A 24,371-nucleotide genomic window follows, 5' to 3' on the forward strand; every position below is an offset into this window, starting at 1 on the left:
AAAAATACAAAAAATTAACTGGGCGTGGTGGCATGCACCTGTCATTCTAGCTACTCGGGAGGCTGAGGCCTGAGAATTGCTTGAACCTGGGAGGCGGAGGTTGCAGTGAGCCAAGATTGCGCCACTGCACTCCAGCCTGGGTGACAGAGTGAGACTCCGTCTTAAAAAAACTGAAAAGAATCAGTTACCGAAAGCAAAAGCCAATAGGGAGGGAGTATAATTTCTGAAATGTCTGTCTATAAGGGAATAAAGGCTGAACCTACAAAGAAGTCCCTAAAGGTCTGATTTAAGTACAAGAACAACGTTATTTGCATCATAGCACCTTGGAGCTGGAAGGATCCTCAAACCATTTAGTTGTCGTGGCTAATTTTGTAGAGGAGGAAAACTGGGGCCCAGCTAGGGGCTTGGTCTCCCAACTTTTGGACTGACAGTGGCAGCTCTACCCTCCCTCAAACTGGTTCCCAGGGCACTCTGGCAGAGGTAGGGCATGGTGCAGGGTGACTACCTTGTGGGTCAGAGCCCCCAAATGAGCTCTCCTGGATCTTGAAGCTCCTAAAAGAAGCAGCTTCCAAGTAGACCTATCATGAGCAAACCTGGGAGAAGGCAGATACCCAGGCTGCAGCTGCCTGCGTGGGGCAAGGCCCACATTTCTGCAAAGGAGCTTAAGATAGCCTGGCCATATTTGGGAAGCAGTGATACCCAAACATGGATGGTGTTCTTAATCTGCTGGAGGGCTCATTAAAATTAGACTCTCTGTCCGAGGCCTCCAGAGAGCTCAGCTGAGTGCGTGTGGGGTCCCCCCAGGAACCTATACGCTCCACCAGAGTATCTGCTGATATTGCTCCAGCACGCAATTATTGCAGACTAGTGTGATTCAGAAGATGATTATAGGTGTAATCGGCACATGGAATTAGATTGGAAAGTGGCTTACAAAGTAGGTACTGAAGTGGAAAACCTGAGACAATTTTAAAAATACATGTTGTGTATGCGGTATGTACATGTGTGGCTATTTATGTCCGTACATCCTGTAGTTCCAGGAGGGAGGCAAAATGCAAACGGCACATGCTGCCTTCACTCTGCCAGGCTTTGCGGCTGTGTCGGGCCGCGCAGCTTTATGGCTGCTGGACTTTGCGGCCTTCCTGACCACTCTCTCCTCGCAGAACTACATTACCATGGACGAGCTGCGCCGCGAGCTGCCGCCCGACCAGGCTGAGTACTGCATCGCGCGGATGGCCCCCTACACCGGCCCCGACTCCGTGCCAGGTGCTCTGGACTACATGTCCTTCTCCACGGCGCTGTATGGCGAGAGTGACCTCTAATCCATCCCGCCCGGCCGCCGTCGTCTTGTGCGCCGTGCCCTGCCTTGCACCTCCGCCGTCGCCCATCTCCTGCCTGGGTTCGGTTTCAGCTCCCAGCCTCCACCCGGGTGAGCTGGGGCCCACGTGGCATCGAGCCTCCCTGCCCGCGAAGTGACAGTTTACAAAATTATTTTCTGCAAAAAAGAAAAAAAAAGTTACGTTAAAAACCAAAAAACTACATATTTTATTATAGAAAAAGTATTTTTTTCTCCACCAGACAAATGGAAAAAAAGAGGAAAGATTAACTATTTGCGCCGAAATGTCTTGTTTTGTTGTGACATAGGAAAATAACCAAGCACAAAGTTATATGCCATCCTTTTTACTGATTTTTTTTTTTCTTCTATCTGTTCTATCTGCTGTATTCATTTCTCCAATCTCATGTCCACTTTGGTGTGGGAGTCGGGGTAGGGGGTACTCTTGTCAAAAGGCACATTGGTGCATGTGTGTTTGCTAGCTCACTTGTCCATGAAAATATTTTATGATATTAAAGAAAATCTTTTGAAATGGCTGTTTTTTAAGGAAGAGAATTTATGTGGCTTCTCATTTTTAAATCCCCTCAGAGGTGTGACTAGTCTCTTTATCAGCACACACTTAAAAATTTTTTAATATTGTCTATTAAAAATAGGACAAACTTGGAGAGTATGGACAACTTTGATGTTGCTTGGCACAGATGGTATTAAAACAACCACACTCCTGTGACAGCTCTTTGCCTGCTCTTTGCTTGATGTTTTCTGGAAGTGTGTGTGGGGTCAAGGATGGTGTGGGACACCTGTATCTACCCCTAATGTTTTTGACCCTGCTGTGTTCAATCTTCTTACACTTCAGTTTCTTCATTTTAAAAAGGAAGAGGTAATTTCTTCACAGTCTCCTATGAGTTGGACAGAAAGTCATGGATGTGTAAAGGACTTTTTGATGATAAGCCCCACCTTCATTTTTCCACGGCATCAAACAGCTCTGTGACATCTGTATTCCACCCACTCGTTTTATTTTTGCTGCAGGGAACAGCTTGAGTTGTCTCTTAAGAGTCATCTCATCCCTTGCTATTCAAGATGACCCACAGATGGCAGCTGTTCAGCATCACCTGGGAGTTCATTGGAAATACAGAATCTCAGGCCCCATCCCTGAATGCCGAATACTGTGTGTACTGCTCTAGCTTCTCCAGAGTGAAATATAGTCTCTATAGGATGCCGTCTGCTCTGGCACCAGGGCCCCTGAGCCCATGCCTTTTATCTGACCTTTGTTTTGCAACCCATTACATCACTTGCCCCCTGGGCATCCTTTGAATTTCATCCTTGGCCAATTCTCACTGTAACCGGTTCCAGCTTACTTTAAATGATTGGGCGGATGGAATTCTCCCCATTGACAATTGACAGGTGGCAATTAATTGTTCATGCGTCAGTGGGATGAATCCATTACATCTCTTTCCTGCCTAATATTTTTATCTACCTCTGACTTTTTTGTAGGGACTTTGTTGATATCCTCATGAAGGCCCATCTCTCCTCTCTCTGGCCTGTCCATCCCTTAACAAAACCCTAATGACTGTTCTGGGTACCAAATCTGTGGCAGGAGTGTGACCTAGCTGCCACCCACCTCCTCCATCACTGGATCAGCTCATAGTTGTCTCTTGGACATGGGGTTAGTGCCCAACATGTGTAGTCATTTGGCTAAGTGAGTTACTAGGAGGGAGAACAGATTCAATTTCCTGAGGTGGTGAGGAGAGACTGAAGGCTTTGCCAGTTCTTTGGCCTATGCCAGGCTCTCTGGTATTTCTGCAGGTGGCATGAGCTGTGTGAAGCGCCTCTGAATTTAAGGCTCCAAAGCTCCCCAACCCAAACGAGACTTTAGGGTCTGCACTATGGATGCCAAGGGAAGAAATACAACCTCAACATCAGCGCCTGTCAAGGGAGGCAGATGTGAGCTCGAGTCTGCCTGCCCCTGGCCATTTGGATTACCTTGGGCAAGTTTCCTCCTTAAATGGGGCCGATAATGTTGCTTTCCTTCTCTCCCTGGCACACAGTAGGCATTTAATAAGTGGCAATTGGTATTGTCCCTAGAGTTGTATAAAAACCAGCTCTAGCAGGGCATGGTGTTGCATGTCCGTAGTGCCAGCTACTTGGGAGGCTGAGGTGAGGATCACTTGCGCCCAGGAGTTTTGAGTCCAGCCTGAACAACATAGCAAGACCCTGTCTGTAAAATGGGGAAAAAAAGTCAGCTGTGCTTTGTTATGCTGTTTAAAATATTCTTAAAGAAAAAGGCCTGATTACAGAAAAATACCATTAAGGGGAACCCGCTTTCAGTCTCTGTGCTGAGTAGTAGTAGGCTGAGTAATTGTCCCCCAAGATGTCCATGTCCTAGTCCCTGGAACCCATGATTGTTAGTTTATATGACAAATAAGACTTTGCAGATGTGATTAAGAATCTTGAGGTGGGGAGATTGTTCTGGATTATCTGGGTGGGTCTTTAGGGAGCAGGCATGTCAGCATCAGAGGAAATGTGACAACAGAAGCAGGGGTTGGAGTGATGTGAGGCCACAAGCCAATGGATGCGGACAGCCTCTAGAAGCTAGAAAAGCCAAGGAAACAGATTCTCAATGAGAACCTCCAGATAGAATGCAGGTCTACAGACCCATTTTGGGTCTCTGTTCTCCAGAACTGTGAGATAATGCGTTTGTGTTGTTTTAAGCCACTTCATTTGTGATAATTTGTTACAGCAACCATAGGAAGTTAATATGTGCTCCATCATTCATGCAATGGGAAGCTGGCTGCCTCCCTGACGTCAGTGACCCATGGCATAGGCATGACCTGCTGGAGAAACTGTCCTAGCTTCAAAGGCCTGAGTGTGCAACATTGGCCCTTGGGAGGCTGCCTTAGCTGCTGGACTTGACCTCCTAAGCCTTAAAAGCGCCATCCATGGAGAGGGGAGAAGGAAGCTTCCAAGCTCTGAGAGCCCAAAAAGGCCAGAATAGCTGGGCCCAGCAGGAGATGGGTGGGCTGCTTAGCTCAACTGGTTAGTGGCAAAGGGCTGAGGTGACAGCTGTGGGCTTAATCCATGAATGGGGCAAGTGACCTCACTTGGTGGTCTCCAAGGTTACAGGCTGCCCCTCCCTCAGCCCACTACAGATGAGGCCAAGCTTAGGGGGACAGGACATAGGTAACTCGGCAGGAGCTGGGCCTGAGCCTTATGGGACACTCAAACACTGCCTCATAGGATCCTCAGCTGAGCAGTAGCTCTAGAAGTTGCTTTGTGAGTTGTTTTGTGACCGTCACGGCTTTCACAGCCCCAAAAGGGGTGGAGAAGCTGCTGTCTGAAATGCAGTTGAGCCCTGGGCAAGCACAGCGAAGGTGGTGCAGTGGGGCTCTTTGTCAGCGACATGGGCCAACTAGCCAGCTTAAAGACACAGGGGAAATGATTGTAAAGCTTCCTGTTGTCTCAGATGCAGAAGCCAGAGGGCAGCCCAGCTCCAGGTAAGCATCAGTACAGAACTGGAAAGCCCTTGGGAGGCTGAGGTCCTGCCTTCTCTCTAGCTTATCTTGGCCCCTCTCTGTGTGTCAGCCTCCCTCCTCTCCCTGCAGCCCAGCTTTGGGTGCACACCTCCCCATGGTGGCAGAGGTCAATTCCACAGTGCCTAGTGTTGACATTTTCTTGACACAAGAGACTAGTCCCAATTCCAAATATCCAGGACACACTTGGCCCAGTCTGACCTGGTCTGATAAAGTGATGCCTGTCAGTGGATGAGGCTGGGGCCATTGCTCATGGGCTAGATTGGGTATCACCTTTAGGATAACCCAAAAGGTGGCCTCATAAGGACTGTCTCAATTCATCAATTTTCACATTTTAGCATCCCTGATATTGAAATACAGCATACAATCGATCTCACTTTAGGATTAATGGTGTCTTACAATTGCTCTTGGCCAGATAGTAGTCATGACTTAGTGTCATTGCTTGCCTATTCGAGACAGGAATGTGAGTCCTGTCTGTTGTCTCAAAAACTTCCATTAATCTTATCTCCTGGTCAGATCAAGCTCCAGTATCAAAACTTGCATAGTAGGTGCCTAGAGAGAAAATGCTGATGGTCATGGTGTAGTACTGGCTTAAGAAATGCTGGCCAGGGTGCAGTGGCTCACGCCTGTAATCCCAGCACTTTGGCAGGCTGAGGTGGGCGGATCACTCGAGCCCAGAAGTTCAAGACCAGCCTCAGCAACATGGGGAAACTCCATCTCTACTAAAAATACAAAATTAGCCGGATGTGGTGGCGTGTGCCTGTAATCCCAGCTACTTGGGCGGCTGAGGCAGGAGAATCACTTGAACCTGGGAGATGGAGGTTGCAGTGAGCCGAGATCGTGCTGAAGGAAGGAAGGGAGTAAGAGAGGGAGGGAGAGAGGGAGGGAGGGGGGAGAGAGAAAGAAAGAAAAAGAAATGCTGCATTTTCAGTTCTATTGATGGCACAGCAGGCAACAGTGTGTGAAAAACAGGCACTTAAAGACTCTGGGCTGGGCACAGTAGCTCAGGCCTGTAATCCCAGCACTTTGGGAGGCTGAGGTGGGTGAATCATGAGGTCAGGAGTTCGAGACCAGCCTGACCAACATGGTGAAACCCTGCCTCTACTAAAAATACAAAAAATTAGCTGAGTGTGGTGGTGGGTGCCTGTAATCTCAGCTACTCGGGAGGCTGAGGCAGGAGAATCGCTTGAACCCGGGAGACGGAGGTTGCGGTGAGCCGAGATCACGCCACTGCGTTCCAGCCTGGGTGACAGTGTGAAACTGTCTCAAAAAAAAAAAAAAAAAAAAAGACTCTGACAAGGGATTCAGAAGAGAATTTTAGCAAATTTGCTTTCCTCATATTGTACATGATACATGTCTAAAAAAGTCTGAGCTCTTTCAATAAGTAATAATGTACATATATGAGTACATAAAGAACATAATAAAATTCTAAAGAAAGCATTGTGTTGTGGTTTAACTGGTTACACTTTATAGCTCATAAAATAATGGAGCTTCTATGAATCTGATCATATCTTAGATTGAGTATAATATGGCCTATGGGCTCTATTGCCTGTCAAGTCCCCGAAATCTGGATTCTATTTTTGGTGGAAGAGGAAAAGAAAGATACATCCTGAACTTAATCCAAAGGCAATGTAAGGGATGTCTGGAGGGCCTGGGCGGGTCTTTGGAATGGAAGAGGTCTGTGAGAAGTTATCCTGGTGATACCGATTCAAAGAGCCTGTCAAGTGAAGCCCCCTGAAGTGGGGAGAATAAGAATCTTAGAGGTTGTTCAGCAGAAGTCTTGGAGTGCATTTTCAGTGGTTAAGGGCAAAAAATGCCTACTCTTAAAAGTTTAAAAACCAAAGTCGCCCTACTTCATCCCCAAACTGAGGAGCAGGAGATGGAATGGAAACTGAGGAGCCACCTAAATCTGCTGAAGTTCCCTCTGGCGTCCAATCCAGAAGGCATCATAGCCTTCAGTGTCCATGGAAGAAAACAGTTCCATCACAGATAGCCCAGGGGTTCAGCCAGGGAAAATGCTCACTGAAAAGCAGTAGAAGTGGAAGCTGTAAGGATATTAGGTCCCTCTGGGCGTGATGGCTCACGCCTGCAATCCCAGAACTTTGGTGAGGCCAAGGCAGGCAGATCACCTGAGGTTGGGAGTTTGAGACCAGCCTGACCAACATGGAGAAACCCAGTCTCTACTAAAAATACAAAATTAGCTGGGTGTGGTGGTGGGCACCTGTAATCCCAGCTACTCGGGAGGGTGAGGCAGGAGAATTGCTTGAACCCGGGAGGCAGAGGTTGCGGTGAGCCAAGATTGTGCCACCACACTGCAGCCTGGGCAACGAGCAAAACTCTGTCTCAAAAAAGAAAAAAGAAAAAAAGAATATTAGGTCCCAAAGCTGCTAGAACTCATGATAGCTCCAACAAAAATACAATAACTCATGACAGCTCCAACAAAATTATGATGTCTCTGGGACATCATAAAGGAGAATTCCTTGGTCAGTCAGAGGGAGTTATAGAACCTAATAAGGAACTCTCAGAGTAAAGAATGTATCGGAGGCTGGCTCACACCTGTAACCCCAGCACTTTGGGAGGCTGAGGCAGGTGGATCACGAGGTCAGGAGTTTGAGACCAGCCTGGCCAATATGGTGAAACCCTGTCTCTACTAAAAATACAAAAATTAGCCAGGCGTGGTGGTGTGCGCCTGTAGTCCCAGCTACTCGGGAGGCTGAGGCAGAAGAATCGCTTGAACCCGGGAGGCAGAGGTTGCAGTGAGCCGAGATCGTGCCACTGCACTCCAGACTAGGCGACAGAGCGAGACTCTGTCTCAAAAAAAAAAAAAAAAAAAAAAAAAAAAAAAAGAAAAAGGAAAAGCTCAAGAATTATGAAAGAAGTTTACTACAGGACAAAGAAGGTCTTTGAAACCAGCTCCGTATACAGACGGAGGTAAATCACGAGTTTAAAAAGTTGCTGGTGGCTTCTGTTGGGGATGATCTTCAGTATCACTTTGATTGTCTAGTCCTTGAGAAAAATCAGCTTATTTTAGAAAATGAAGCCCTAGGTTGAAACACAGCTCAGCTTTCCAAACAGTTAGAACGTATGTTAATACAGTGTGATGTATGGCGAAGTAAATTCCTTGCAAGCAGGGTAATGGCAGATGAGTTAACCAACTCAAGAGCATCAAGAGCAGTTTTGTTTTTCTTTTTTTTTTTTTTTTGAGGCGGAGTCTCGCTTTGTTGCCCAGGCTGGAGTGCAGTGGTGCAATCTCGGCTCACTGCAACCTCTGCTTCCCGGGTTCAAGCAATTCTTGTGCCTCAGCCTCCCAAGTAGCTGGGATTACAGGCACGCATCACCACGCCTGGCTAATTTTTGTATTTTTAGTAGAGACGGGGTTTCACCATATTGGCCAGCCTGGTCTCGAACTCCTGGCATCAAGTGATCCTGCTGCTTCAGCCTCCCACAGTACTGGGATGACAGGCGTGAGCCACTGCACCCAGCCTCAAGAGCAGTTTTACAGCGTCAAAAACATGATGCACGTGGGGCCATACAGGATCTCCTAAGTGAACGGGAACAGTTTCATCAGGAAATGATAGCTACCCAGAAATTATTGGAGGAGCTCTTAGTCTCCTTGCAGTGGGGAAGAGGGCAACCTTACTCCCCTAGTGTACAACCCCACAGCACAGCAGAGCTGGCATTAACAAATCACAAGTTGGCAAAAGCAGTAAATTCTCATCTTCTGGGAAATGTTGGCATTAACTATCAAAAAAAGATTCCATCGACAGTTGAATTCTGCAGCAGTAAATTCTCATCTTCTGGGAAATGTTGGCATTAACTATCAAAAGAAGATTCCATCGACAGTTGAATTCTGCAGCACCCCAGCTGAGAAAATGGCTGAAATGGTTCTACGAACTTCAGATCCAACTACCTATACAGAGAGCTCGCCTGATAATCCATGTTTTGAGTTTTCACCAGCCACCTTACTTGCTGCAAAGAAAAATTTTGGATGATTTCATCCCTAGGCTAGATATGAAAATATAACTTTCAATTCCTGCAGTCACTGCCAGGGAGAACTTACTGCCCTTTAACAGTCAATATATTGGAGGCATGCTACAGGTACTTGCTTATTACCCGAGAGTCATTATTATTTGGGAGCTGGGGTTCTTACAATGCTAGAAGTAATATCACTTCCTATTTACAAAGTGTATATACCCAAAGATGTTTTATGTACTAGACTCCAGATTACCCCTTCTTAATAAATATCTCAGGGTAATAAAAGAATGAAACTGTATTTAAAATTTAAATACAGTTGCATTTTTTTCTTTGAGCTTATACAATGTTTTAGAAACCGTCTACTTTTTATAAATATCGAGTTGGATATTCTTGTGTGTTAAACTGTATTTAATATTTAAAATGGAGAATACTTTCCAAGCAATACATGATGCTTTTCCTAAAGGACTCTAAAAGAAAAAGGTTCTATAACTTTCTTTTAAGCACTAAATTATTATTTATCTTACTGGATATTTTATATGAACAGTGTTAATTTAGTTACACTAAAGCAAGGGTAGGCAAACTACCACCATGAGTCAAATATGGCCGCACCCATTCATTCACTATTGTCTAGGTTGTTTTTGCACTATAGCTGCAGAGTTGAGTAGATGCAGCAGAGCATGTATGGCTTGCAAAGCCTACAGTATTTACTGTTTGATCCATCACAGAAAAAGTTTTCTGACCCCTACTCTAAAGTAATTGTAGTAGAGGGCCAGAGGGCTTTCTTTCCCTTTATGGTAATTTTTTGAGCTACAAAAGAACCTTGGAGAAATGGATGAAGGGATTAATCTTTTTAAAATAAATGCTATAAGTTAGAAAAAGAATAAATACTTTAGAGCCAAATTAACAAGTACTTCAGCAAAACATGTTAGTTTTATGCAGGGGATTCTGTATTCTGAATGGACACAATCTGACATAGATAAAAGAAACAGATTCTTAACTGTTGACTCTTTTTAGCAAAGGCAACACAGGAATATCCACTTGATATTCATAAAAAGTAGACTGTTTCTAAAACATTGTATAAGCTCAAAGAAAAAAATGCAACCCATCAATTAATATATATTATGTAATATATACTATTGTATATTTATTATGAGCCATCATAAATACCCATTGATTGGCCTTTAAGAATAATAACAAAATATATCAAATTATGCAAATTTGTTGCAGAAGTGCCTATCAGTAGAGAAGTCTTCAAAAGACAAATCTGGTCAAATAATAATATATTTTAATGTCAACTTAAAAAAGGCAATATAAAACATCCCCTCTTATCACAGATTACCTTAAGATACACTTTCTAATTGCACTCTGTAGCATCTTCTATTTCTAATCATGCTTTCTTGTCTAGAAATCTCCTTAAGTCCTACTTTTCCAACCAACAATGCAAGAGAAATTTTGCAAACTCCCAATACCTGGGGAAGCTGGCTTCTGGAAACAAGCTATTTAAAAGATGGCTTGTGAGCACTTGTAAAAGGATACGGGGGTCCAGGCGTGGTGGCTCACACCTGTAATCCCAGTGCTCTGGGAGGCTGAGGTGGGTGGATTACAAGGTCAAGAGTTCAAGACCAGCCTAGCCAACATGGTGAAACCCCATCTCTACTAAAAATACAAAAAATTAGCCGGGCATGGTGGCAGGCACCTGTAATCCTAGCTGTAACCCTAGCTACTCGGGAGGCTGAGGCAGGAGAATCCCTTGAACCCAGGAGGTGGAGTTTGCAGTGAGCCAAGACCGAGCCACTGCACTCCAGCCTGGGCAACAGAGCGAGATTCCGTCCCCCGTCCCCCCACCCAAAAAAAAAAAATACAGGGATCCCTGGGCCCAGCCCAGTTCCAGGTAGAAGAGGCTCTGCTTGATTAACTCTTCTTTTGGGGTTGGATACCAGGCTCTACAGAAGAGCAATATAAAGATATCTCTGGTCTCTTCCTTGGCGCTGCCTACGAAGGTGGCACCCATCTCCTCCTCGGCATCATGGCTGCCCTCAGACCCCTTGTGAAGCCCAAGATTGTCAAAAAGAGAACCAAGAAGTTCATCCGGCACCAGTCAGACCGATATGTCAAAATTAAGTGTAACTGGCAGAAACCCAGAGGCATTGACAACAGGGTTCGTAGAAGATTCAGGGGCCAGATCTTGATGCCCAACATTGGTTATGGAAGCAACAAAAACACAAAGCACATGCTGCCCAGTGGCTTCCAGAAGTTCCTGGTCCACAACGTCAAGGAGCTGGAAGTGCTGCTGATGTGCAACAAATCTTACTGTGCCGAGATCGCTCACAATGTTTCCTCCAAGAACCGCAAAGCCGTCGTGGAAAGAGCTGCCCAACTGGCCATCAGAGTCACCAACCCCAATGCCAGGCTGCGCAGCGAAGAAAATGAGTAGACAGCTTGTGTGCACATTTTCTGTTTAAATAAATGTAAAAACTGCCAAAAAAAAAAAAACAACGATGTCTCTGTCCTTGCTGAAATTCAGACAAGCAGCGTCTCCCCTAATCCTGGTGGGAACGATGGGGAAAGGGGAGTGGATGGAGAGTCCCACTAGAGGACTAAATGGCTGTGGGAATGAACATGCCAGAATGTGCTGGCTTATGCATCTGACAACTTGCAGGGACATTTCTGCATGCTGTGAGGACCAGTGATTATTCCCAGCCAGTCATTTTTCTTAATGACTTGGACTCATCAAACTCATGGCCATTATGAAGCCAATAAAGTAAATGGGAGATTTGAGGTTCGAAAAGACCTTAATAGGCAGTCATGATGGGAGTAATCTTACAAGGCTACATTTCATAGTAATAAACGTAAAACCCTGAAACTGGGTCTAAAAAACCAAAACCTGTCTCCAGGTTGGGAAGATATGGTGGGACCACATGGAAAAGAGGCTGAGAAGACTCTAAATGTGAGTCGACAGCGTGGTGAAGCAGCTGAAAAGAGTTACTTCAATCTCAACAGTGTGGTGAAGCAGCTGAAAAGAGTTACTTCAATCTCAACAGCGTGGTGAAGCAGCTGAAAAGAGTTACTTCAATCTCCGGCTGGACTGATAACTTGGGAGCTCAGAAGCTGGTGGTTTTCTGCCAATGTGGCTGTGAAGCACAGAGAGCTGGTCTCTGACGAGAGAAGAATGAAGCAATGCTCACAGTGGAGAAGAGATCCTGCCACATGTCAGCCCAAGCCTGTGGGTGAGTGACATGAATTGTATCCTGGTACCTCGTGACACATTTTCCTTTTCTTTCTTTTTTTAAGCAAAACTTAATTTTTTCTTTTTTTTAAGAGATGAGGTCTCACTCTGTCACCCAGGCTGAAGTGCAGTGGTGCAATCATAGCTCACTGCAGCCTCGACCTCCTGGGCTCAAGCAATCTTCCTGGTTCAACCTCCTGAATAGCTGGGATTACAGGTGCATTTATTTCCCTTCTCTACTTTGAGCTAGTGCAGGTGGATTTCAGATTGGATTTATAACTCAAGTCCTACTCAAAGCAAATGTTATAAGGACTGTGAGAGAGAGATGGGCAGGACACGACCACTAACACTGAGTGGTTTGGTAAGATCAAGTGGTTGAACCTCATTTGGGACTTTGAGGATCAAAATGAATGGAAATCTCTGCTTGCTCTTCCAGAATCTTCTGGTGGTGAGGGAGGGAGGGGGCTTCCTGGGCTGTACTCACTGCAAGATTCTTTTTAGTTCCAAATTTGCGCTCCATGATGAAAGCAGCATTTAAAGAAGAAAGAGAGAAACCCATTCTTATTATATAGGTAATAGAAATGGGGAATGCAGAAGGAATGGGTTAGAGATTTTCAAGGGAACTTCTGTGGTTCTCAGTGACTGGCTAAATGCAGCTGAGGAAAGAGAAGAATGTCCATAGAATGTTAGTGTTGGAAACACCTTTGAAGTCATGGAGTCCAACCTTCCCATTCATTGTAGGAGAAAACCAAGGCCTGGGAGCATGGGTTGCCTTGCTGTAAATCACAGGGGCTGAGGCAGAGCTAAGGTGAGAACTCACGTCTCCCGACTTGTAGCCCAGTGCTCTGTACAGGACAGCAAAGTTTGGGGCCATGATGGTCGGGAGGAGAGAGAGAAGTGGAGGTGGGAATAATTTGGTTTTGTGTACAATCGGCATGAGATAATAAATGTAATAAGTCATCAGTGTACCCAACCCAGTGTCATTTGTGGGTGACAGTAACCATTAGATTGTATAGTGGTTAGGACCCTTCTGGGTGCAGGAAACATAAAACCCAATCTAAACTGGTAAAGACAGAAGGATAAGCTGGGTGTGATGGCTCATGCCTGTAATCCCAGCACTTTGGGAGGCCAAGGTGGGTGGATTGCCTGAACTCAGGGGTTCGAGACCAGCCTGTGCAACGTGGCGAAACCTCGTCTCTACTAAAATACAAAAAATTAGCTGGGCATGTTGGCACATGCCTGTAGTCCCAGCTACTCAGGGAGGCTGAGGCACAAGAATTGCTTGAGCCCAGGAGGTGGAGGTTGCAGTGAGCTGAGATCCCACTACTGCACTCAGCAGAGTAAGATGCTGTCTCGGAAAAAAAAAAAAAAAAAAAAAAAAAAGATAAGTTACTGGCTCAAATAACTGAAGTGTCCAGAGGTAATGCTGACTTTCCAGGTGGCTGAGGCAGAGACTCAAATGCCAGCAGGGCCTGGCTTCTCTGGCTGGACCCCATTCTCAAAAGTGTCTCTCTCTGAGGCAGCAAAATGACTTCCAGCAGCTCCAGCTTCCCCACCTTGTGATTGCAAGTCTGGCAGAGAGCAAAAGGAGTGACCCCAGCTAGAGGCAGGCAACATAGTGGCCCCAGCCAGGACAGTGGGTTTTGCTTATTGTTATATGTAAAATGTTTATTCAGAAATAGAATGCTTGTTCCTTGGCACTGCAAGGAAAAATTAGCATTCAGACAAAAAGTTTTCTCAGCAAGGCAATTTTACTTTCTACAGAAAGGATGCTCCTTGCAGATGGAACAATGGTGAGAGCACACCTGAACAAAAGAGGGAAGCAATTTTTATCCTTTACGCATCTTGTCCCTGCTACTGTGTTCTGTCTCCGTTGGCTGGAGCCAGATCTCACAATCTAAACTAAAACCCAACAGGCTAATAATTTAAAACTTTTCTAAATAAGTAAAGGCAAGGGAGAACAAAGGAAAAGAGGAAGTTGCTTATGCCAAATAGGGAAGGGGCATAGGCTACAAGCTGGGACATGCCTGGGAGCATGTCCGGCACAAATATCTTGGTTAAAGTACAAGGACATAGACTGTATTATGTGCCTGTGAGCATGTCTAGCACAAGTATTTTGGTTAAAGGATAAGGACATAGAATGCACTTATTCCTTTATATCTAACAGCTACATAGGATAGGGCTTAACAAAGAGTTAATAGCACAAAGCAAGGAGGCTTGAAGGAAGTTAGGCTTTAAAAGAAACTATTATTTCTAACACTTAAGACTTATTCTTTAACAAGAAGGGTAACTTTAAAGAGGAAACTGTTTACTTTCTACGCTTACTGTTTGAGGCCTAGCTTGGGTTGTATGCTTGCCCTAGGGTGGAGGGTGCAGCCCCCCCCAGGCCACCTGAATTCAGAATGTGTGTCAGGGCTCCTTATCACAAGCAACAGAAACCCATTCTGCCTGCCCCCAAAACTCATATAGGGCATGGGCTTCTCCAGAGGCAGATGCTAGTCAACAGGCAGGACAGACATCCATGAGCATGGGGAGGAGTGGGCTCCCAACCCAGATCCAGGAGAAGCGCTGTTGAGACAATAGACAGCCAGCACCTGAGTCAGAGGTGAAGGTAGCCTCTAGCAGCAGCTGTCACCACCCCGCCCGTGCCTGTCCCACCCTTCAGTTTGCTCCAGCAAACTTCCACCTGTGTGTACCTGCATCTCTGTGCCTGGGGCTTTCCCCCCAGAACTGCAGAAGACCTCACTCTGCCTGTGAATGGAGCAGGCTACTGAAGAAGCAGCCACGAAGAGCAGCCCTCAGCCCTCAGGGTGGGTGTCTGAGGCCCTCAGCTCCCTCACACTTGGATGGGATGATTCTGAGGCACGTGTTTTAGACTGTTTCTTGGCGCTTCTTTCTCCCACAGGATTCAGTGCAGATGCCCATGCGGTGCTAAGCTCATAGCACAGCCTCACTGGTAGCCCCCGTTCCCTGAGTCTCTTCCTTATTTCCATCCCCTGCACCTCCCATGTAAACCACTGGTGCTAGAACCCTCAACTAGTGAATGCTTTGGGGTGTCCCAAACTAGGACACAGCCCACTCTCTAGGACCTGCTTGGGGACAGTGACTTCACCTAGAAGTCCTGCTCTAGACCCTTGAGATGGGCTGGGAAGGAGCCCCACCCCAGGTCCTCAAACAGCACTGGAACACTTGGACCCACAGGTGGAGAAACCATTCCTGCTGCTGCAGTAAGGAGAGGGCACCAAGGGCTTGGGAAGGAGCTGCCACCTCTCCTTCAGCTGCCTGCCTGTTCTTCATGGGCAGCCCCCACGGACGGGGCGGGAGAATAGAAAGCTGTGTGCCTGCAGGAGGAGTGGGGGTCCAGGCATGCAGGCATGTGGCACAGCAGGGGTCACCTGTGGAGACCTCGGTGCCTGTAGGAGACTCCAGGTTTAGAAACAAAATTCTCATTTTATGATTCAAGACAATGAGAAAACAGTTCTTTAAGGAAAACATCTCTCTATAGGTTATATTTTATAGGTTGTATTAATATTTTATAGAACTTAGGCTGGGTGTGGTGGCTCATGCCTGTAATCCCAGAACTGTGGGAGGCCAAAGTGGGTGGGTCGCCTGAGGTCAGGAGTTCGAGACCAGGCTGACCAATATGGTGAAACCCCATCTCTACCAAAAATACAAAAATTAGCCGGGCGTGGTTGCATGCACCTGTAGTCCCAGCTACTCAGGAGGCTGAGGCAGGAGAACTGCTTGAACCCAGGAGGCGGAGGGTGTAGTGAGCCGAGATTGCGCCATTGCACTCCAGCCTGGGCAACAGAGCGACACTCCATCTCAAAAAAAAAAAAAAAAAAAAAATTTATAGAACCTATTCTGTGTATTCTGTGACAGGTTATATCTGTTTACTAGGGGCTGCCTGGAATAGGATGCATAAAATGAACCACTAGGATAAAAGAACTAACCCAGTGTCCAGTAAGCCCCCATGAAGGCTTCCTTCCATCTTCTGCACCTCTGTAGCTGGAAAATGCTTTTTTAGAATGTCCTTCCTAAAAACGAGCGAGTGGATGCTGCCCTCCAGTGGCCAAGTGTGCCCTTAAAGCATGTCAGAAGAGGACCAGGAAGCACAATCAAACCCTTCCCCCCTGCTTCTTCCCAGTGCACCACAGACTGCTCCTAGTGGGAATACCGCTGGGGTGTTCCTGGGGTGCTGAAGGGGCTTGGATCTGTGCCACAAAGGGACAGCAGAAGCAACAAGGTGCATTTAGCAGGAGAAAAACAATAGCTAACATTTGCTGAGCACTTACTTTGCATTGGCCTAAATCTCAAATGATTGACATGCCTTTAATCATCATACATACCATTGTTATCTCAACTTAAAAAAACAACGCCAAGCTATGTGGCTAATGCCTGTAATCCTAGCACTTTGGGAGGCTGAGGTGGGCAGATGGCTTGAGGCTGGGAGTTCAAGACCAGCCTGGGGAACATAGTGAGACCCTGTCTCTACAAAAAAACACAAAAATTGGCCAGGCATGGTGGCACGTGTCTGTAGTCCCAGCTGCTACTTGGGAGGCTGAGAGAGGAGATCCCTCGAGCCCAGGAGGTTGAGGCTGCCGTAAGCTATGATCACACCACTGTGCTCCTGCCTGGGTCACAGAGAGAAACTCTTTTTTTTTTCAGGATTTGGTATGTTTTATTAGAACGAATTTTTAACAAAAGGTGGCTTTTATTTACAGAATTTAATGTGGGGACAGTGGGGACTGTCCAACCCACGTGGACTCAAGTAAGGATAACCATTAAGCCTGCTAATGTATTTTCTTATTTTCAGTTTACATACAATTTTCTTGTTAGCTTCACATTCATAAAAAAAAATATTGTAAATGACAAATAACCCCTCCCATCCCTTAATTAAATATACAAACAGCTTGAAAAGCATACAATTTAAATTGGTTTAATCTTGAAGTGTAATCCAGTGAGACTGAAAACTAAACATTTCAAGTCTTGTACCAAATAGTAAAATACTCAAAGGCCTTCAGGATTTTTTGACTGATTTACATCAATAAGAGAACCTATTTTTGATGTGGTAAAAGATATGTGGGCTGGGCATGGTGGCTCACTCCTGTAATACCAGCACTTTGGGAGGCCGAGGAGGGTGGATCATGAGGTCAGGAGTTTGAGACCAGCCTGGCCAACATGGAGAGACCTTGTCTCTACTAAAAATACAAAATTAGCTGGGTGTGGTGGCATGTGCCTGTAATCCCAGCTACTTGGGAGGCTGAGGCACGAGAATCGCTTGAACCTGGGAGGCAGAGGATGTGGTGTGCTGAGATCGCGCCATTGCACTCCAGCCTGGGCAACAGGGCAAGACTCTGTCTCAAAAAAAAAAAAAAAAGAAATGTGCTCATCTCCAATTACAATTTCAAGCTCCTGTCAGCCAGCCCTGTCAGGGGGAGGCCACAAAGCATCATCTTCTTTAGTGATTTCACTGTCATCAATAATTCTCTTCAGTTCTTCCATTAAACTCTTGTGCACATAAGCCTCTTTTCTGATCATGACATCATTTTTGTAATTGCTGTTGTTGGCATATCTAAGCTTTCCATTCAGCTGAAATTCAGACTCCAGAAATTCGTGCCCAAACTTGCCCTTGTGCCCTACGTAGTAGCGCAGGTAGAAATTGCTAGCCATAACCATTTTTGTCCCCGAGAAGCCCGCTGAAAACCCTGACAACCGAGAGACCCTTTCTTAAAAAACAAACACAAACAGGAGGCCACGGCCTGAGATCTCCAGTGAGTGACAGAGCTAGGACTTGAAACTATGTTTCTCTCATCCCCAGAAGCAATGTTTTATCCACTTCACCAGTGGTTCTCAAACCTTGTGATGCCCAAGAATTGTTTAGGGAGATTGGTAAAGAGGCAGCATGTAGGACTCTGTCCCCAGAGATTCTGATTATTTCTAAGAGAAGCAAAGACAAGTGGGAATTTGTCCCTAGGACATTCTGGGTGGGGTCTGGTAATGGAAACAAGTTCATGGACCACCTTCGAGAAGTGCTAGATTAAAACCTCATCATTACCAAGAGGGAGATTTTGTATGGATAGAAGAGAGAACTTTCTAATAGTCATATCTATATTCTGATCCAACTATTGCTGCATGCCAGCATTTGGATCGGTGCTTTCATATACCCAATCTCTTCTCCTCTTGGTGGCTCTTTGAGTAGGTACCTGCAGTTTGCAGATGAGGATACCAGGCTCTGATACCTTCAAGAGAGAACTAGTCTCTCCCTCCTTTCTTCTAATTTGGGGCCCTGCACCTGCTTCATTTGGCATTCCATTATGTGCTTATGGTGAGTCTCCCTATGGAAATTGTGCACCTTGATGGTGAGGGCCTCTGAGTGTTGTCTGGCGAAGGTCACAGATCATATCTGTTAAGCTGAAATGCCCCATCTGCTGTGAACGGGCTTGAGCGATGAGGAACTGAGGGACCTATGGAGCAGCTGCCCCAGGTGTCACTAAGGTGACATCAATCCTGGCGTCTGGAGCTGCTAATCCCTGGGGGAAGGTCCTGTGGAGGAGAGAAAGTGCTATAACTGGACATTTGGGAGCCGAGTCCTGGTCACCTTGGGGCTGCTTCTCAGGGGAACCCGCCAAGTGCTATCAAATCAAAACACGTCCTCCGCAGGGGAAAGATCCCATGAAGGCAAGCCCAGGGTTGTCACAGGGTCCCAGAACCAGGGCAGCATGAGAGCTCTGAGGAAGGTTGGGAGCAGGGTGAGGCTAGCTATCTCACAGTTTGGGCCCTGTCACTCCCAGTTCCTCCCCAGGATTGGTAGGGCGTCCCTCACTTCCACCCCTGAAGGTGCTCCTCCCCTTACATTCTGCCCCTCACACTTTCCCTTTTTTTTTTTTTTTTTTCCTGAGACAGAGTCTTGCTCTGTTACCCAGGCTGGAGTGGAGTGGTGCGATCTTGGCTCACTGCAACCTCTGCCTCCTGGGTTCAAGAGATTCTCCTGTCTCAGCCTCCTGAGTAGCTGGGACTACAGGCATGTGCCACTATGCCCGGCTAATTGTGTTTTGTATTTTTAGTAGAGAGGGGATTTCACCATGTTGGCCAGGCCGGTTTTGAACTCTTGACCTTGTGACCCGCCCTCCGGTTCAGCCTCCCAAAGTGCTGGGATTACAGGCGTGAGCCACTGCGCCTGGCCACACTTTCCTCTTTATACCATGTTGTATTAGCTGATTTTTTTTTTGCATGAATCAAGTGTCACTTTTATAATCATATATAAAAAAGTTTCATTTGGAGAAAACTACAAATGGAATGATCTCCAGGAAAGCAGGGTGTAGGAGAGAAAAACTAAGATCTTTCCTTCACCCACCAAGAGGTTCATGGCTGACACCCTGTAACAAAAGACAGATTAACAAGAGGAAGGCTTAACAAATTTATTTAACCAAAGTTTGATGTCACATGGGAGCCTTCAGAAATAAAGACCCAAAGACCCAGGGAAAACGGTATTTTTATGCTTAGGTTTGATGAAGAAACGACAGTTTTGGCCAGGCGCAGTGGCTCACACCTGTAATCCCAGCACTTTGGGAGGCTGAGGTGGGAGGATCACCTGAGGTCGGGAGTTCGAGACCAGCCTGGCCAACATGGAGAAATCCCATCTCTACTAAAAATACAAAATTAGCCAGGCGTGGTGGCACATGCCTGTAATCCCAGCTACTCAGGAGGCTGAGGCAGGAGAATCGCTTGAACCTGGGAGGCGGAGGTTGCGGTGATCCGAGATCACGTCATTGCACTCCAGCCTGGGCAACAAGAGCAAAACTCTGTCTCAAAAAACAAAAAACAAAAACAAAAACAAAAAAAAACCAAAGGAAAAAACCTCAGATGCCAAGGTGCCATGCTTTGGAATATTGCAGGGGAAAAATAATAGCCCCCCATGGGTTTGTAGTTAGAAAAGCGCCCCTGTTATGAAAGGGGGGTTGGGACTCCTTTTGTTGTTGTAAGTCTATGTCCTACGTTTAGGCAAATAGAGGGAGGGCAGGGAGCTTTCCCACATCTGCTCAAGGATCCTTCATACTTTGGGGCGGCACGTTCTGGACTCCTGCAGTATTGTGTTCTTAACCCGGGCAAGGCTAAGAGGGATCATTTTATTTCAAAGAAAACGTCTCAGGACCCAGTCTGGAAAATTCTCACTTGGAAATTTAAGGTCTTATTCTGTCAAAATGTCTTTCAGTTGTGAAATAGTAATATAACAATGTCATCCTTAAAAACTTGTAAAAAAAAAACCTTAAGATTATTTATTAAAATAAACACAAAACTTAAAAATTCTCATAGAATTTTAGTTTCTGAACATGGGCAGGTCTAAGCGCTCCAATTTGAGATACACTTACATGAGACACATACGGATGTCAAGTTGATGCTAAGATGCCCCCGTGGCCCCCAGGTATTACCAGGCAGGTGCAGATAAGACTGTGTGATGGCGTGGAGGACTGTTGAGAACTGAAGTAGTAGGATATAAAGGAAATTGTAGGCTTGAAGGTTCAGGCCACAGGGTCTGATTGCTTGTGCTCAAATCCTAGCTCTGTCCCTTGCCAACTTTGTGTCCTTAAGCAGCTTTAATTCTCTAAACCTTGATTTCCTCATGGAGTTAAAAATGGCCTCTGTTTTATGTCTCTTTGGAGGGTTGAATGAGGGGGGTGAAAAAGGCAAAGCATTTTTCTAGAATACTGGCACCTGGCACCTGTAGCAAGCCTTCTGAATGAGGAAAAGGTGTTGCAAGGTCCACCCCATACCCTTATTACAAAAGACAGATTAACCAGAGAGAGGCATAACAAGGGTATTCAGTGTAAGTTTTACATGATGAAGACACAAAGACCCGGGGGTATGACCCAATGGTAATGAACTGGAGGGATCTTGGCAAAGCCTGTTTGTTCAGATTCTTTCTGGCCTCTCTGTGAGGCATGTCCTTGCCCCAGGTATGGGGTGGGACCCTTTTGCAATGAGGGTCCTGTGGCCACCTTGAGGGGAAGGTAGGTCAGAGGTCTCTAGGTTTTATGGCTTGCTTTGCGGAGAGGAGTTCTAGTTTTTATGACACGCCTTGGGGAAGAGAAATTCTAGTTTCTATAACCTGCTTCGGGGAGAAATGGGGAAAAGAGAAATGAGGGCAGGAGAAGGTCAGAGAGAGACTTTGCTTCTGAGGCCTCCTAATCTCCTTTAGTTCAAAGTACTCAGCCTGCCCAAGGTCCAGACTTCAGGGTATTGTTTTCCGAGCCCCGACACCATCAATGTTTACCACGTTAGAAATGAAAATTAAGAAAAAGTTAAAGTAGTATTTATTAATTAAGAATAATGAATGTAAATATTGTTATATTTATAATAAAATTTTTTTAAATTATATCTTCCAAAACAAAAAAGTGAGAAAATCAGTATTATTTTAAAAATAATTTTTAATTTTTGTGGGTACATAGTTGGTGTATATATTTATGGGGAACAAGAGATGTTTTGTTTGGTAAGGCATGCAATGCATAATAATCATATCATACAGAATGGGGCATCCATCGCCTCAAGCATTTATCCTTTGTCTTACAAAGAATCTAATTCTACTCTTTTAATTATTTTTAAATATACAATTAAATTATTATTGACTATAGTCACCCTGTGGTGCTGGTGGTGCTGTCAAATACTAGGTCTTATCCATTCTTTCTATTTTTTTTTGTACTCATTGACTATCCCCACCTTCTCCCCACCCTCTCACTACCCTTCCCGTCCTCTGGGAACCATCCCAAATCATTTTTTTTTTTTTTTTGGTGCTACCACACCTGGCTAATTGTTGTATTTTTAGTAGAGACGGGGTTTCACTATGTTGGCCAGGCTAGTCTTGAACTCCTGACCTCAGGTGATCCACCCATCTCAGCTTCCCAAAGTGCTGGGATTACAGGCGTGAGCCACAGCGCCTGGCCCCAAATCAGTCTTTTTAATACATTTTTTTTCAAATCTTTTTAATGTCTGGCTTAATAGAAACCAGCTGGACACTCATATTTGCTTCTGCATTCAATCTACTGCAATATCACATGTCATGCAGCCTCTGGAAAATTCTGTACACACAAGAGAATGAGAGGGCACAAGAGAATGAGAGGGCAAAATACTAATGTCTTAGTGTTGCTATAAAAATAGTTTTGATCTTGTAGGGGAGAAAAAGTAATATCTTTTCCTCACCTGTCGCAAGGTTCATGGCTGACACCCCTATAACAAAAGACAGATTAATAAGAGGAAAGCATAACAAATGTATTCAATATCAGTTTTACGTGACTTGGGAGCCTTCGGAAAATGAAGACTCACAGACCTCAGGTAACCTGTGTTTTTATGGACAGCCGTGCAGAAGTAGGATCGGAGCACAGGGAGGGAGGATCTAAAATTTAAAAACCGGGGGAAGTCAGCAAGGCCTGTTTGCTCAGATTCTTCTTGGCATTCCCGTGTGACATTTCTTTTCTCTGTGTATGGTGCAGGACACCTCTCACGTGAGGGTCTTCGGGGAAAAGGTGGGGAGAAGGTCAGAGAATGATTTTTCTAGGTTTTGCTGTTTTCTCAAATGCCTGAGTGCCATATTTTGGGGTAGGATTTCTTTTTCTTTCTTTCTTTTTTTTTTTCTGAGATGGAGTCTTGTTCTGTGGCCCAGGCTGGAGTGTGATGGTGCAATCTCAGCTCACTGCAACCTCCGCCTCCCAGGTTCAAGCGATTCTCCTGCCTCAGCCTCCCAAGTAGCTGGGATTATAATGGTGCACCACCACACCCGGCTGATTTTGTTATTTTTGTATTTTTAGTAGAGATGGGGTTTCACCATATTGGCCAGGCTGGTCTCGAACTCCTGACCTCAGGTGATCCACCTGCTTCGGCCTCCCAAAGTGCTGGGATTACAGGTGTGAGCCACCGTGCCGGCTTGGGGTAGGATTTCTAAGCCACAACAATCTTATGACTTTCCTGACAGGTCTCAAGGATGCCCAGGGGCAGAACAGCAGTCTCTGCAGGCAGGAAATGTATAGTCTGAGGGTGCCAAGCCTTCAGCCTGGGTGGGCTCCCTTACCAGACACGGTGGTGCCCTACCCAGGTCACCTCTATTTGAGGGCGCTGCCTGCACTGAGTGCCTCAGGTGCAGCATTTTTCCTGGAAACAGGAGCAAGCTGGGTCCAAGCACAGAGACTGCTGGAAGCGCCAGGGAGTCAATGAGGGCCAAATGGTGACGGGGTTGGTGAGTAAATACTGGCTTGCTCATGGCTCTGTGTGACCGCTGAGGTCTGCTCTACCTCTGCCATGCCCGGTAGGATGGAGTTCCAACTGGCCACGTTGGCAAAATGGCTTGATAATCCCCATCTAAATAAGCCCCTTCCCTCCCCTGCCTCACTGTTGTTGCTCTTTGTGATCACTGATGGGGCTCAGACACCCCAGGATAAGCACCTTGACATAGTGAGTATTTGACAATGCAGGAAACTGAGAAAACCACAGAAGCAAGAGGGTCACTTTCTGACCTCATTCCAGTCTACCCTGAAGTAGGTCATCTTCATTAACATCCTTATCTCAGAAGACACAGAGAGGCCAAGAAGAACCCGAACAAACAGGACTTTTGTTTGTTCTGTTTGCTAAGTTCTCCCAGATTTCTACCATTAGATTATACACCCCTGGTCCAACATACTTTTTCATGACTGTCCTTAAGAATGTACAAATTTCCCTGTTTCTTTGGGTCTGCATTTTCTAAAGACTCCTGTGTCGTGTAAAACTTATATGAATTAAATGTGCGTGCTTTTCTTTTGTAAATCTGTCTTTTGTTGTAGGGGTTCATGGCTGACAACCCAGGGGCCTTGTGATGGGTGAGCAAAAGACATGACTTTTTCTCCCCTACGTCACCTTCCAAAAAATCTACTTTCTCTCAAGTGCTCGTCTCAGGTTCCATTTTTAGGGAGAACCCAAATGAAGCGAGCAGCCTTCTCGGGGCTCACAGTCCCCTGTAATGCTGCTTCTGCAGTGGGGTGCTAGGAAACATTCAACAACTTGCTGAATGGGGAAAAAAGCCCTGGTTTGCAGTTTGCTGATTTCCTTGGTGTAAATACTGCCCCCATGGCTGGTTTCCATCTATGGAGTTGCTGTCACTGACCACAGAGTTGAGGAGAGGTGCACACTGTTGGCTCTCACGAAGAGGTTTGGGCTGGCTGCAGCCTGGGTCACTGCTGTAACCCTTGCCACCCTCTAATGTAATTGTCTGTCTAGTACTCTGTGTCCCCTCTACAAGGAGACCTTAGCACTGTCGCAGTGTCCACTCATCATGGGTACTAATACTCGT

The 24,371-nt window shown here is 45.8% G+C and overlaps 3 protein-coding genes and 1 pseudogene across 23 annotated transcripts in view; 3 read left to right on the forward strand and 1 right to left on the reverse strand.

Moving 5' to 3' along the window:
- Positions 1–2,059, forward strand: part of ACTN1 (actinin alpha 1) — a 106,076-nt gene extending 104,017 nt beyond the window's left edge. For 18 of the 21 annotated variants that reach the window (XM_055289029.2, XM_055289025.2, XM_055289026.2 and 15 more), the window contains one exon: positions 1,161–2,059. In XM_055289029.2, coding sequence (XP_055145004.1) covers positions 1,161–1,319 — 159 coding nt within the window. In that variant the 3' untranslated portion in view covers positions 1,320–2,059. Of the gene's footprint in view, positions 1–1,031 lie in introns of all 21 variants that reach the window. The other 3 variants (XM_063644357.1, XM_063644358.1, XM_063644363.1) reach the window with 1 other exon arrangement.
- A 105-nt stretch (positions 2,060–2,164) lies between these two features.
- Positions 2,165–9,252, forward strand: LOC129488732 (golgin-45). Its single transcript, XM_063645411.1, is given in 7 exon segments — positions 2,165–6,704; positions 6,707–6,843; positions 6,846–6,895; positions 7,210–7,375; positions 7,642–8,031; positions 8,360–8,623; positions 8,688–9,252. Coding segments are annotated over 7 exon segments (1,281 nt in total). The 5' UTR covers positions 2,165–6,670; the 3' UTR covers positions 8,928–9,252.
- Positions 9,253–10,833: 1,581 nt separating this feature from the next.
- LOC129487743 (large ribosomal subunit protein eL32-like) lies at positions 10,834–11,332 on the forward strand. The gene has a single exon (XM_055289041.2). The coding sequence runs from the start codon at positions 10,859–10,861 to the stop codon at positions 11,264–11,266; it is 408 nt and encodes a 135-aa protein (XP_055145016.1). The 5' UTR covers positions 10,834–10,858; the 3' UTR covers positions 11,267–11,332.
- Positions 11,333–16,954: 5,622 nt separating this feature from the next.
- LOC129487742 (protein mago nashi homolog 2-like) lies at positions 16,955–17,784 on the reverse strand (annotated as a pseudogene).
- Between the last annotated feature and the right edge of the window lie 6,587 nt (positions 17,785–24,371).

This window comes from Symphalangus syndactylus, chromosome 8, assembly GCF_028878055.3.
Source record: "Symphalangus syndactylus isolate Jambi chromosome 8, NHGRI_mSymSyn1-v2.1_pri, whole genome shotgun sequence".
In the NCBI taxonomy this organism is placed as follows: Eukaryota; Metazoa; Chordata; class Mammalia; order Primates; family Hylobatidae; genus Symphalangus; species Symphalangus syndactylus.